The 15,638-nt window shown below is 34.4% G+C and overlaps 1 protein-coding gene across 2 annotated transcripts; it reads left to right on the top strand.

Moving 5' to 3' along the window:
* Positions 1–6,403: 6,403 nt before the first annotated feature.
* LOC125670987 (uncharacterized) lies at positions 6,404–15,267 on the top strand. 2 transcript variants are annotated; one of them, XM_048906457.2, is made up of 6 exons: positions 6,404–6,599; positions 8,539–8,644; positions 10,022–10,254; positions 12,160–12,178; positions 12,276–12,300; positions 13,359–15,267. In XM_048906457.2, the coding sequence occupies exons 1-6, from the start codon at positions 6,542–6,544 to the stop codon at positions 13,653–13,655; spliced, it is 738 nt and encodes a 245-aa protein (XP_048762414.2). In that variant the 5' UTR covers positions 6,404–6,541; the 3' UTR covers positions 13,656–15,267. The 2 variants fall into 2 exon arrangements, with proteins under 2 accessions (XP_048762414.2, XP_056017878.1); XM_056161903.1 differs by lacking the exon at positions 8,539–8,644 and having other exon boundaries at positions 6,458–6,599.
* The last annotated feature ends 371 nt before the right edge of the window (positions 15,268–15,638 follow it).

Here is a 15,638-nt window from a genome sequence, read left to right on the forward strand (position 1 = left end):
ATTCTTCTTCATAAAAGAGTTCAGTCGTGTATTCAAACTTATTTCAATTTCAAGTTTACACCCAGTATTTCCTACAAATATACTTCTACTATTGCATCTAAACTTTTTAATTATAAACAAACTTTGCAGTGCCTAGATATATACCATCTTATACTTTATCCACTTGCGTGTTCTTGTTCTTCATCTTTTTCAAATATAGACCAGCTCGACATGTCATTACTGGGGATGTTGATATAGTTGAAAATGAGGACCTGAAATCATTTATTCTAAAAAGGTCCTAAATACAGATAATCTCAGTCTTTCAATTGGCGATAGAACTTCATCTCTATTATGAATTCTGTCGAAGATTATGCCAAACGATGGGCTAAATATGAAAAAGAAGAGCTTGCTATATTGTCAGAATGGATTAAAGGTATAAGAGGAATATTAAAATTTTAAAACAAACGTATGTATCATCTATCCTTCTGTGTTTAGGAAACCAGGAGTGATAAAAGAATTAGATAGGTTACATGAGGAATATGTTTTGGTTCCAGCTGACAAAGCTTGTAACAACATTGTCTTGGTTTGTAAGGCTCATTATCACAACTGTATTTTAAACGAACTTGGCATTTATTCCACTTCTGGTAATCGTACTTATAGTCAAACTGCCCTTTCAAAAGATGAAATTCTCCAAAACCATGCTTAAGTTTTAGACACATTTAATATCCCAGTCAATGGATCAAATGAATAAGAGTTACCGTACTTATACTAGATTCCTAAACTACATAAAAACCCTTACAAACAAAGATACATTGTTGGATCCAGTAAGTGCTCTACCAAGCCCCTATCTTTGCTCCTCACGAAAATATTAACAGCTGTGAAGGAGAAACTTCAAACTTACTGTGCCACTACATATGACAGAAGTGGTGTAAATCAAATGTAGATTCAAAAATATTCTAAAGAAATTTTAGTAAACTTGAAATTGCAAAATTATTCTCAATTCAACAACATCAAAACGTATGAATTTTCAACACTTTACACTACCATTCCTCATGATGAATTAAAGACTAAACTTTTTGACATCATAGACAGTTGCTTCCTCAACAAAAATGAAAAACGGAAATATTCATATCTAGTGATCAGTCATCCAAAACATTATTTTGTTAAACACCACTCTGATTCCACGCACAGGCATTCTGAAGTTGAAATAAATAACATGCTAGAGTTCCTCATTGACAATATCTTCGTGGTCTTTGGTGATCAGGTCTTCCAACAGTCTGTTGGAATTCCCATGGGCACGAATTGTGCTCCTTTATTAGCTGACCTGTTTTTATATTCCTATGAAGCAGAATTTATTCAAAAACTTCTACGTGAGAAGAAAAACATATCTTGCTGTGGCCTTCAATTCGACATTTAGATATATCGACAACGTTTTTTCTATTAACAATAATAACTTTCATTCATATGTCGATTCGATATATCCCTTTGAACTCGAAATAAAAGACACCACAGAGTCGTCCACTTCTGCTTCATACTTAGATATTTTATTGAAAGTAGATATTAACCACAAACTAACAACTCAACTTTATGACAAACGGAATGATTTCAGCTTCTCCATCGTCAACTTCCCATATTTATTCAGCAATATCAACTGCATATGGTATTTTTATCTCTCAACCGATTCGATACGCAAGAGCTTGTTCTACGTATGGTCAGTTTTAAAATCGAGGCAATCTACTGACAAACAAGTTGATGGTACAGGGGTTTCAATAGTCTCGTTTAAAGTCAAATTCTATAGTCATTATAACGATTTAGTTTGCCAATGCAACCTATCATTGGGTCAAATGCTGTCTGACTTGTTTCATACCGATTGTTAGACCATTCTTGGCATACTGATTTTGACTACCGATAACTCCGTTTACCTGGTCAAAATATAGGGCTCACGGCGGGTGTGACCGGTCGACAGATGATGCTTACACCTCCTAGGCACCTGATCCCACCTCTGGTGTGTCCAAGGGTCCATGTTTGCCCAACTATCTATTTTGCATTGCTTATATTAGTTATGAGATTGATCACTGTTCGTTTTCTTCACCTTTCATCTATAATTTTGTCACCAATAATTGAATTCAATGAAAATTGCTCTATATCATATATTTCAGTAATAACACAAGTATTATATCATTATTTCTAACACTTTTTAACCTCAAAAGAATAAGTGGTTTTTGGTGATTAAATAATCATTGTCTTGCAAAATTTGATTGATTGATTTTATATTGTTTAACGCCCCTCTCGAGAAATTTTCTCTCGTATGGAGACGTCACCATGAGACGTCACCATTGCCGGTGAAGGACTGCAAAATTTAGGCCTATGCTCGACGCTTACGGTCTTTGAGCAGGGAGGGGTCTTTATCGTGCCACACCTGCTGTGACACGAGGCCTCGGTTTTTGCGGTCTCATCCGAAGGACCGCCCCATTTAGTCCACTCTTACGACAATCAAGGGGTACTGAGGACTTATTCTAACCCCGATCCCCATTGGGGGTAACCAAAACCGGCGAAGAGCTTCTTTAAGCCTTTGCTCGGCGCTTACGGCCATTGAGCAGTGAGGGTTCTTTAGCGTGCCACACCTACTGTGACACGGAACATCCGTTTTTAAGGTCATCTCCGAGACATTCACACCTGATGCCAAGCGTTTGGCGATGGAACTGTCACTACCTGTTTTAACGACTTAAATCTGTCGCGGCCGGGATTCGAATCCGAGGTCCGGCCTTCCGCATGCGAGGCGAACGTTCTAACCTCTAGACCACCGCGGCGGTTCTTGTTTTTGTAGAAATTGAATGTTTTATTAGTCATTAATATATATTCCTATGCCATTGAGATATTTTGAGAGAGAAAAAATGGTTGTCATCACTTTTACAGCTAATGTCCCTTTAAACACTACTCTGGTTATACGCAGAAGTACTCTGAAATTGATATATTTCCTCATTGACAACATCTATGTAGTCTTTGGTGAAAATGTCTTTCAACAGTCTGTTGAAATTCCCATAGGCATGAATTGTGATCCTTTATTTGCATACCTTTTCTGTATTCTTATGTATATGATAGGATAAAATCCTTTGCGGTGGCCTTCAAATCGATGTTTAGATACATCAACGACGTTTTATTTCGCAACAATACTCATTTTCATTCATATGTCGATTGATGTACTCCATAGTCCTCCACATATACTTTATATTTGGATATTTTTATTATTTTATTGAACATAGACGATAACGGCAAACTAACAAGCCAACTTTATGACGAACGGATGACCAGCTTCTCTATCGTTAAATTAGGGGCCTATCTGCAAATGAGAAAGTCACAGGACAAAAAGTCACAGACAAAAAGTCACGGACAAAATGACCATGGACAAAAAGTCACAATAAGAAATTTTATGAAAGTAGGACAAAATGTCACAGGACAAAAAGTCAGTTTTATAAGAAAATAAGACAAAAAGTCATAATTAAAATTTTTATGAAAATAGAACAAAATGCCACAGGACAAAAAGTAACAGTTTATAAGAAAATAAAAAATATTGATTTTGATATATATTTAAAAACATATCTGTTCTTTTTGTAAAGTTTAAGAAAATATTTATGCAAAATTTATATTTTCTATGAGATTTTGATAATAATTATAAAATTGTTACATGTATTCCTTTTATCCTATTTATTGTAAAATATTATTTTGATTTTTAAAAAGAGAGATTTTTTATTGAGATAAAATAAAAATAAGCTTTATGATCATTTGGTTTAGTATACTACATATTAATGCTTGTCAAAACAAAATCTGATGGCAGAATTATGGTTGGCTTCCTTTCACTCCAGATTGTTGTCAAAACAAGAACTGTCATATAATAATTGCTATATAAACAAGTTAATGATTTTTCCTTTCTTATTATCTAATAATGAACTGAAAGTGCTAAATGTGGCAAAATAAAACACCAATAAGAATGATGACATGTATTCCCTTCTACCTCCCATCCACTGTAGGAAATGTCTGGTGTCTGAACAACAGCTTTAGTGAGCATTTGGGTACCACCTGTTATTGTTAACTTTTAAAAAGGTATATATGGGGTCTCATTTGCTAAGTCATTTTTGTGACTTTTCCTACCGATTTTGTGACTTTTTGTCCAGTGACGTTTTGTCCTGTGACTTTTTGTCCAACGGATTTTGTGACTTTTTGTCCTGTGACTTTCTGTCCGTATACCGCTTAGAACTCCTCGACCTTTGATCCCACCTTTGATGTGTACAGGGCTCCGTGCTTGCCCTACTCTCGGTTTTGTATTCTTTAAAGGATTTATGAGATCGTTATCTTCAATTTTTTATGATTAAGTGATCTATTTCTATTTTTGTTGTTATCATTAATCTGGGTGAGTTTCGTCAATTAATACAGTATATTTTCAATTGATTTCTTTGCACAAAATGTATACCAACAGCGAAGTTGCGTATTTTTACTGTGTATATAGTTTCACGGAAATACGAAATTACCCGACAGCATTGCAGATCCACATTGCAGAATGGCATTCCTTTATGTAAAGTTAAGCAGAAAGTATGTATATAATCTACACTGTCCATGGCATTATTATCTCGTTATTGTATGTATATAATCTACAGTGCCCATGGCATTATTATCTCGTTATTAGGCATGTTTCACACCTCCAACAAAAGATTTTTCGGTGTACCAAATAACTTGGTACACCCCAAGTCCAAGCTTCATGGTCGGGTAACCGTGCCTTTGTATTTCCAGTATATCTAATTCTTAGACCAATACTTATCAATGATTGGTAACAATCAAGGAGGGGCGTCACGCTTTCTGAATACGGAGTGTCATTTACCAGACTTGATGTGGAACATTGAATATTAAAACAAAAACACAAAATTCTCTCTCACTCTCTCTCTCTCTCTCTCTCTCTCTCTCAGGTATCTGTTATGCACCATCACTAACACTTCATGAAAATAGTATTGGATGTGTACTCACCATCTTGTTTTCGGGCTTCGGTCACAAAGTGATACATTCAACAATCTATCATTTGAAACAAATCCAAAACACACAGAGAGAGTTTTACACCACTCTATCAACATGTCTGATCCGTTTTTGTTGGTCACCCAAATAGTCTGTTTTCAAGATCATTTTCAGAAATGATATCTAGAAAACGTATATGGAAGTATTTTCTATCATGCCCGAAAATGTTCAAAACAATAGTTTTAGTAAGTTCTTAGCTTAAATCCATCTGAAAAGACATGACAGACATTCTTGAAACGTGGATGAGGATATATTGAATGTGTATGAAAAAGCTAATAATACTTGAAAACTACTCACTATGCACCCTCACCTGGCTGTTGAATACAGGTAAACTCCCCTTGAGGGCACAAATTATCGTACCCAGCCAATACAACATTGCACAAATCAATATAAATGCTGATGATCTTGATTAAAGGATAAAAAATACGGAAGGGTTATAATAAATTGAATAGAGACCACAAAGAGTTTTCATTTCTCGTGTTGAACATGTACTAAATATGTTGTTAAACTTTTCTCTCGCCACTCGATTTGGTCCCTCGCTTCGCTCGGCACCAAATCTATTGGTACTCGAGAAAAGTTTACCAACATATACTTATATCACTGAATGGAGACGGTCTTAAGCGTTGTATTCCCTCTCTCACAAACTCAACATGTAAGGTAGCACAATCCATCATTTTGGTACACCATTTCAATTCAAGAACATAGTAACTTTACAAACTTTAACTCGGTGAATCTTGACAAGATGAATTCGTGATGTCTTGTAAATAGGTATTTCAGGAGTCAGCGCAAAAATTACATCGGCTGCCCTGACAGAAGAACAATGGTAGATGATATATAGGGGTTGACACCATGTATTCTGATCTGGTTGAATTATTAATTTCAATGCAATCAAAGGGGTTAGCAGAGCATGCAGCCGATTTAACGTGTTACACCGCTTGTTCCTTGTCGAACAAGGAAGTGATATGTGTTCTTGTAAACTGCAAGCTATTTCATACATTGTTGTTCAAAATTCAAAAATATCTGCTTCGCATAAATTAATATGCTATATATAACCAGAAAAAAATTCAAAAAGACACATGTTTGAACAATCTTTATCGGTAGGCACACGGTAACTACCTACTAAATCAAATTAAATTTATGAATTCAAAACTTTCATAAAAATGCAATTTACTTTTTGTAATGACTCCCGATTTTTTGTTTTGACCGTATATGCAAATATTTATTCCACAAGTGTTAAGATATATTTAGGACTAAAGAATAAATGAATCGCTCTTCCAAAACTTGTTTTGTTAAGTTTGCAGAAGTGGAGATATTTAAATGTTTGCATTTGTTAGAGGACTCTGCGCTTCAGTGCTCTCGAGACGATCAATGTAGTGTATATATACAGGGCGTACTCGGGATGTAAAGCGAGGCCTGTTTATACACCCACAGTCTGTGAAGTTATGGTGTTTAGACCGCTATAAAAACTCTCATTCCTTACGATTAGAAATTCATAATCAACATGGCGGGTAGATGTCTAACATTACAGATTCTATTGGTGTTCCTATCATTTTTACCAGGTAAGAATTGCATGAAGTATAATTTTGTGAATTTCTAAAGAATAGCACAGTTTCAGTTCAATTTTTCTTGTTCTTTGCATTGTCATTAATAAAATGATAAAAAATTGTCAACATTGCCTCCAATGGTGGTAGTAATTATTCAACATACAATGCGGGAAGTGTTTGATCGATTTTTAATCTGATATTAATACACATTATGAACCGGTTCCTGGGCCCGTCTTACGTGTATACTTAACAGTGAATTATCGATTAACGAAGTCAATTCATTCGGCATCTCTATTTATTATTGAAGAATTGTCTGTCTGCATCGCTGTAAACACTGCATCTTTTGTGTGTAAAATACTGTGATCGCCATATGACCAGTCTATGATCTTTTCACACGAGGACGCATAGAAAACTTTGAAGAAAAATATTCACAAAGTTTGAGGATCTCCACTTTGTTATTCAAAAATCTGTAAAATACCAATTAAATCAGTGTATTTTCATGGCTGTCATTCTGTGAGTTCTAAAGTTTGCCTTGCTAGTTTTATATAACTCGCTGAACCATCATAAAGAATTGTTATCCAATTTTCGTAGGTAATCCCAAATTGATTTCTGTGAATTGGAGACCGCAACACGGTGTAATATTGCATAATTGGTGTTACTTTTCTCTTTCAATGGGGCTTATCACTGAAAATCTTACGGGGGACCTGTAAGCAGCGCAGTAGTTGTCCTAGTTTTATCTGCCTTATGATCACGACTTAAACGAAATTTTGAAATCTTTCCTGAAGCATCAACCTGACGTTTGTAGAATTACATACATGGTAGAATATTCATGAATATGTAGATAACGGAAGACACTGAGATAGACATATATAATATGTATGGTTTACTTAGACATTGTAACAATATCATTACAATTTTTGTTTCATTACATATATGGTTAAAACTTTAATAGAAAAATGTGAACAAAGTGTTACTTTGTTTTCAAGAAGTTTATTGAAAAAGAAATAATGTATTCTGATAAAATGGAAACAATATACTCCATTAAAAGTACATGCATAATGGACGCTAAGACTGCATGCTAAACATAACCCAGATCATTAGTAACTCGTGATATGCATCATTGCAATGTGTATTTGTAGATATGTAGCTATCCGTGGTTAAAACTTCGGATATAATCTAATTTTGCTCATGAGAAATGCAATTCTGTAGCTGTGTGTAATATCGGATAACTAGGGGAAAAGAAAAGTTTAGAAAAAAAGACGTCACGGACAATTTTCCCCCCTTCAATGTGAATCTTTATGTGTATACAACATTCTTATATATTTGCTCATTACATGAATGTTTAAACACAGTTACATACCCGACCTAAATGATAGATTGTTATCAGTATTACGCCAAATCCTCAGACGAAATAAGAATTGTGAACGTAAATATGCTTAAAACGTTATTGACTTGTTCAGATGAAAACGATAACGCGCAGAATTGCACAATTCCTACCTACAATTACTACGGCATGGGTGGGACTTCTAAAACTAGGAAGAAAAACGAAACTGATCAATTGATAAAGCCGGTCTGTCTTTCACCTAGTTGTGTTAAACGCAGTTCGGTAATCCGCGGCACTTTGTATTTAATTTCAATGTCTGATATATTTTTTTCAATACTTTGCAGAAATCGTTTACGTTTACGAAGCATTAATGTTTTTTTTTATTACAAAAACTGAATATCTGCATATTACTGTACACAGTCCTATTTTCGTTGTAGTTTAATTTTTTATGCTCACCCTGCCTAGACCTAAACAATGAAATTAAAATTACAGTGGACAGTAATAACCGCGAATATAAAACTGTGTAAAAACGAATTAGAGAAGAAATTGTGAATAGGAGCGAATATAAAGCTGTATATAAGTTCGAATGCATGTTATTCCAAAATATGTGCACGTGCTTGTCTGTTGCAGGATCGCTGGGGGACAACTACTCACTGACAGGAATGGTGACTTCAATCATCGTTTCTTCCTTTGCCTTTATTGCCATGCTAGTTATGCTCGTCCTGGTCGTCACATGGTCAGTCAGTTGTTTAGTTGTAAAATAGCACACCCACCCCTTTGTCTCTTAAATTATCTATATCATGTTCTGTGTGAGTATCATTGTTTACTACTTACTAGTACATGTACTTATAATGTACTTTTGGTCTATGGTTTATAAATAACTATTTACTATGTACTCTGTGACTACATATCAATATTCACGACTTATTCTATTATCGTTTATCTACGATGTACAACAGGACTATATTTATACTGACTATTCAGTAAGAGGGGTGCTCCAAAACTATTGTCAGTTATATTGCTTCTCCAACACTACAAATGCTTTGATCATATTAATTTCATCTGCCCTTCAAGATGATCTCCATCTGCCTGAATAACCTTTTGAGGTGGTCAATTCACTTTTGGAAGCACAGTTTGTACTATTCAATGGGGGACACTATTCAGATATTGATAAACATCAGATCCAAGGGCATTTCTTTAAATGCATCTCTTTCCAGATACATGATTTTAGAAACAGAAAATAATCGAAGGGGGCCAAATCTAGCCCCGGGATCATGTAACAAACTTTGAACTGAATATCATTATTTGCAGACATTGAAGACTTGATGAAACAATATTGAATAACAATTTTATTTCGGAATGATTGACTTCCTCAATCATTTCATTGCAATAATTAGGATTTTGACTTAAGCTTAAGATGTTTCATGATCCTGAGGCTGTGAATACGGAGATGTGGGAGGACTGTATCTTTCCCTGACTCTAAAAATCCGGTGCTTGCCTTGTGAGAGGGTGCACTATTATGCAACAGTTGGAGGTACCAAAGTCCCGTTTTCCGTCGGCGAATTTTGTAGTAGTCCCTTAATTTTTTCAGAATGTTTTTATAGAACTCTTCTGTGACACACTGCACGATTTCCGCGAGAAAATGCACAGATAACATTATTTTTGGAACAATCCTCGAATTGCACCCTATCACAAGGCAAGCATCGTGTGACCGAATTTTTTGCAGTCGGAGAAGGTTACAGTTCACCTACATCCTCCATATTCGCCAAATGTGGTCCCCTGCGACTATTTTCTGTTTCCAAAATTCAAATGTAATCTACGTGTATCTGGAAAAAGATGCAATTCTAGAAATGCCCTTGGATCTGCTGTTTATCAGTATCTTAAAGTGTCCCCCATTGAATAGTACAAACTGTGCTTCCAAAAGTGGATTGACCAGCTCAAAAGATGTATTCAGACAGATGGAGATTATTTTGAATGGCAGAACAATTTAAAATGATCAAAGCATTTGTAGTATAGTAGAAGTAGTGCAAGTGGCATTATGTTTGGAACACTCCTTGTATTCACTACTAGAGGTCTATTATTGATTGATGAAATCTCTAAATGTTATTTTCAGGAATCGATGGTTTCCAAAATACCAAAGATGGCAAGGTAGAAGAAAAATGCCCCGACCCAGGAAACCTAAATTTGACTTGAGCCCCAATCAGAACGGAGTGAAGAGTGTTCCTTCAACAATCAAAGTTACGTCATCTCGTCCAGGGTCCCGCCCATCTACACAGCGGGGAGGGGACATTATGAAACTTCAAAATGGGAGTCATGTAAACACTGTCTATAGTGCTAACTCTACAGGTAGATTACATAGAATTTTTTCTTTGATCGTAAGTCAACATTTTGTGTGATGATTTTGTAATTTCACATGGACATGTAGCAAACTAAAGTTTACATATTTTTTATTAAGATTTTCTGCAAAATTTTTTTCTCCTCTCATTATTTTTTATTAGTAAGGATTTCGGGGGGGGGGGGGGGGAGGGGCTGTAGAAAAATCATACCCCTTATTTGCTCTGAAAACTTATTAAAATAGTATGGAGTCCTATGATTGCAAACTAGATAAATTTAAGGAGGTATAATGCATCGTCATAATGACCGCCTTCCTTTAAAAACATGAATGAAAATATTAATATCAGTACGGTAATATATGTATATTCTTTTTAAAGAGGTATAGCGCATTTGCTTACGAAAAGGCCGACTCAGAAATCTAAATGGAAAACACCGGTTTCCAATAATAGACTGGCGTGTTATATTTAGATATAAGGCCAACGTTTTAACCAAGATAAATAACTGCCGCAGTTTATCATTACTGACATTTATATGAGTTGTTCTTTAATCAATAAACCATTTTCCTATTTGGAATGATGGACAGTACAATATTTTCATAGGTGCATTCATATTAATTACACAACAACCCTTTTACATGTGGCATTACTTAACTGACTGTCTTTTTCTGACATGACTGCAGCACCTTTAATAGATTTCATCAGTTCATTTGCCGTTGGTTGATAATTCGAGTGTTTAGCTTTGCCTAAATATCATATGACAGTTGCTACATGAGTTTTTATATTTACTCTTGAGAAGTCAAACTGTATAACAGTTCTTTTCCTCCCTTGACCTATTTTTACTTATTTGTGCCCTTTTTCTTGTAGCATTTGTTTAGCTTTTCGTTAGCCACATTACGTTTGAAAATCCTGTGCACACAGGAACATGTTAGTGTAAACAAACGGAACTACAGTGATCTCGAAATTAATTCCTTTACTTTAAGTCGTAACTTGCAAATATTGGAAGTTATGATGAAAATGATTAATATTTGTTATAATATATGTATCACATTTATAACACACACACACCCTCAAGAAAACGATCCAAAAAATGAAAAGCCAAAAAAAAAAAAAAAAAAAAAAAGATTGGGAAAATATTGGACTTGAACTCGGAATGTATGGTTTAAGTGTTGATTACCGAGCACCTAAACCACTAGGCCACCGAGGCATTTATGTTTAAAGGTTTAACGTTTGACAGGCTGCTATATCTCAAGGTAAATTTTGAGAACAGTTTTTTTCCCCATATTTCATCCATTTTCGACAAGAGGGCCACCTTAAATCAAATTTCCTCAAATGGACTTATATACAGCCATAAGCAGGTAAAACAACTTCAGTGTTTTATTTCTGGTTTAGGGTGGCCTTTTGCAACAGTTTGCAATTTTTTATGTCCATTACGTTACATCTACTATATACTCTATATGATCACAGTGATGTTTACGCTTATCAAATAAAGATACTATCAACATATAGATATCTTTATTAAGTAATTTGGGTAAACAGAAGTAAAAACTGACATTGTATAGCAGAATATTTGTAAAAAATGATATTCAAGAAAAAAGTATTTATGAAGGCGAAATTGCATACCAAGTGCGCTATACTCCTTTGATTGCTAGCTGGGTAGCTCAGTCGGTTAACATGTTGACTGCTGATCTGTAGATCGCGTGTTCGAGTCCAGCGGGAGTTTCAATTGTTTCTAGATTACTTTCCACTAAAACTACATTTTTTTTACTAAATAAAGTCGATTTGAAAGATTTCAAAATATATTGTACATATCCTCCACTTTTCATCCATATAAAATTTTTCTGGTGTATAATTGAAAAGGTAAGAAGAGGTTTTATTTTTTATTTACCATGCCTAAATGTATATCGTTTTCTTCTTACAGACCATTGGATACAAGAAATGTGAGTAAAATTAATCATCGGGTAATTATTTTCAAATATCTTATATGCAGAATTCAACTATGAATAGTTTTTATACACGATCCATTTTGTTTTCCAGCCCAACGCCGCGGTATGAAGAAAAGGTAACTTTCATGTGGTGTTTTTAATAGGTGTTTATGCGTCGCCCGCGAACACATAGTGACTCTTTATGACAAGCCGTTTTTACTTTATACTCAAAAAGAGGCATATTTTAACTTAAAGAAATATCTTTTTATCAAAGAGAGATATCTCTTTAACCTAGAAAGATATATCTTTAACTTGGAGAAATATACCGATATCTGTATCTTTAGAGATATATCTTTATCGATGTAAAAGAGATATCTTTCAAAGTTGGAAAAATATCTCTTACAGATTTTCAGAAAAAGATATATCTCTATTTTTTTTTTATCCTTATAGTTAAAGAGATATGAGACATCTCTTATGTTTTTAAAGACATTTCTCATGAATATTCTTATATAAAGACATATCTTTAACTTAAAGAGATATCTTTTAAACTTTAAAGAGATATATCTCACAGTAAAGAGATATCTCTTTAAATGTGACATCTCTTTATTGTAAAATATATCACTTTAAGAGAAATAGATATCTCTAAATGTGAAAGATATATATCTTTTGATATCTTTCAATGTAAAAGAGATATCGCTTTAAGTGAAAAGGATATATATATATATATATATATATATATATAATATATATATATAGATATCTCTTTCAGTGAGAAATATCTCTGAACTTGAAATATATATCTCTCTTTTCCTCTATAAAATCATCTTCGCAAAACAAGTGTCCAATTCGCTTACTCTCGAGCGAATCGAACACTTGGCTTGCGAAGATGCTGTAAAATAAGATATATTTTTAATTAGAAAGATATCTTATTTTCTGAATAGTAAAACGGCTAGCCAGAACTCTTTGTGCCAGATTACTGTACTGTCTATCTATATATATATCTATCTATGTCGTTTGTCATACCACATAACTTTGTAACTATAAAACTGCTGGATTTTATATTCTCTGTGTGAGAATCATTTCATACATACCATGATCAAATTTTACGTCATTGCAAGCGAAACGTGTTTCTCGTTTGAACTTTCCTCTTTTATCAGGTTATATAGTATCATAATCCTTTGTCAAATTTTCGCAGGGTAAACAGATAAACTTCGAGGAGGAGGAAGACGAAGAACAGGTGATTGTTACTGAGGTTGTAACAGATCTGAACTCAACTCATAAACCAAATGTCGAGAACCAGAATATCAGTCTGAGTCAGACGGTCAAGGCCGAGGAGATCCAAATGACATTACAAAAAGAGCCAATAGAAAGCGAGAAGACAACGGACGGTGTCATGAACTTTCAATTCCAAGACGACGACGACGACGAGGCTGTAGCAAATCTAAGCGCCAGTAGGCGGGGCCAAGAAGAAGAGGAAATGATACTGTACTAACTTTTTGTGCTGCTAGAGGTTGTACTTGGTCATTAAATTGAAAGTCCTTTACGCAAAGTGATGGGGTAAAATGAATATTGGAAATATTTTACTTTCTCTGGTGTGTAATTGTCCAAGAGAGAAAAGTGGTAATTTTACAATGCATTTTATAGCTTTCGAATTGCATAACTCAAGAAGATTGTCCCTATAATTAGCCCCAATAATTGAAGTCCCTCCCGAGATAAGATTATACCGATTTATTTTTATTCGACATTAGCATGGGCCCGCAGAACACTCATGTGCAGTCATGCAGTTCAGGTATTTGCAATGCAATAGACAAATGCATCCTATCGCTTTCATCTAATAATACCATGAATTGAAAAACTCACCTCAATTCGAAAATTCGTGTGTCAATTTACAGTTGGAATGGAGAAAAGTATCTTTTTCCTCCGCTCTACTTCACAAATGGCGGTCATTTCCACTTCGAGGGACAGGTATGGGAACTCCATTATACAACACTGGCAGTAGTGCTTTACTGCGATCTAAAAATATATATATTATGTATTTTCGAATTATTTTATTGTCTTCAGAATTTTAAAGTTTTTCCAGTTGACAATGTTGTGTTTTCTACATTTAGCGTATTCGCACCAATGGAGCAAAAATTATTTTTTACAAGTATATGTAATAATAATTAGAACAATGTCGACATTGTAATCGTTTATATAACTGTATTTACTAAAATTTGATAATTACACGTTATTCCCGATAAATGTAATGAATCTCTGAAATCCGTAAATCTGTGGTTAGTTTATATTTTTACACACGTTAACTATGTACTAAGGAAGTAAAATGTTTTGAAGTGCCACGTGCCATATTCCATAATATTTCATATTGGAGCGCCCTGCCTTCAGCTTTTAGGCATACGAGACACGGGATAGTGAACATTTTCATGTTACTATGAAAATGTTCCCCCGTGATATATATGTTCTCTTCGTTCAAACATCAAAGTTGCAGTTTTAACAACTTAAAATTTATTAGATTCATAAAAAAAAATAACATTAAAAATTAAAAAAATATTTTCATTTAGTAATAATTGCCAAAAGTTAATTCTTTTGCCAAAAGTTAATTCTTCACTACACAAGTTCGATTCATCGTTTCAAGCTTATATTCCACTATCATAAAAAAAAGAGCAGGGGGGGGGGGGGAGGAGTAAATTTGGAAATTGTATGTAAAAATTAAGGTAAAGATACATTTACGAAAACGGGGGCAATTGGCCTCATCTGCCAAGTGCCCGTGTGATTACCGAACAAACGCAGTGATTGTAACAATTATATAATCATCAGTCTCATAACCAGTAATTCATTACTGTTCAGGAAATATATATAACTCCTGATTTCATTTATAGTAACTTATAATCGATGTGATTTTATTGTGAAATGTCATTTGATACATTTCAAAATACTTGTGTCTCTCTGATTTTTATGTCTCTGCTATATTTGTACTTGTTCATAACTGTACTACACAATGTTGTTTTATTAAGTACTGTTTTAATCAGATTCGAAATGTACATTGCATATATATTTTTATACAAATTTTGTACGTAAGAGGTGTATAATAAAAGTGTCACATTGCCCATTCTTATCTCATTAAAAACAATTATTGTTGAAACCTTAAAAACTTCTCCTGATCTTGACTTTCTTTTACAAATGGCGTGTGTGTGTGAACTTAAATGACCAAAATGTTGTAGCACGTCACACAATGACGTCACCGTGGATATAGTACAGCTTATACTTACATTTATTTTTGGGAAGAAGAACCAGACCTACATTGAAACTGCACGCAACACTGCAACAAGGCTACACGAAGTAGGGCAGCCACTCGCATCGTGGACATTTTGAAATTTTCTCCTGAGGACACTGACCTTGACTTTCTCTGCTTTCTTTGTGGAATATTGAATTATGTGGTAGTTCAATTTATACGGTATCTCCACCAGTTCTTAAGATC

This window comes from Ostrea edulis, chromosome 4 (assembly GCF_947568905.1).
Source record: "Ostrea edulis chromosome 4, xbOstEdul1.1, whole genome shotgun sequence".
In the NCBI taxonomy this organism is placed as follows: Eukaryota; Metazoa; Mollusca; class Bivalvia; order Ostreida; family Ostreidae; genus Ostrea; species Ostrea edulis.

What these genes read in the sequence shown, in the direction of transcription:
- LOC125670987 (XM_048906457.2), top strand. Translation starts at nt 6,542, where the DNA reads ATGGCGGGTAGATGTCTAACATTACAGATTCTATTGGTGTTCCTATCA. An exon ending in CTCGTCCTGGTCGTCACATG is followed by an intron (nt 8,645 to 10,021) that starts GTCAGTCAGTTG and finishes TGTTATTTTCAG; the next exon opens with GAATCGATGGTTTCCAAAAT. An exon ending in CGCCGCGGTATGAAGAAAAG is followed by an intron (nt 12,301 to 13,358) that starts GTAACTTTCATG and finishes AAATTTTCGCAG; the next exon opens with GGTAAACAGATAAACTTCGA.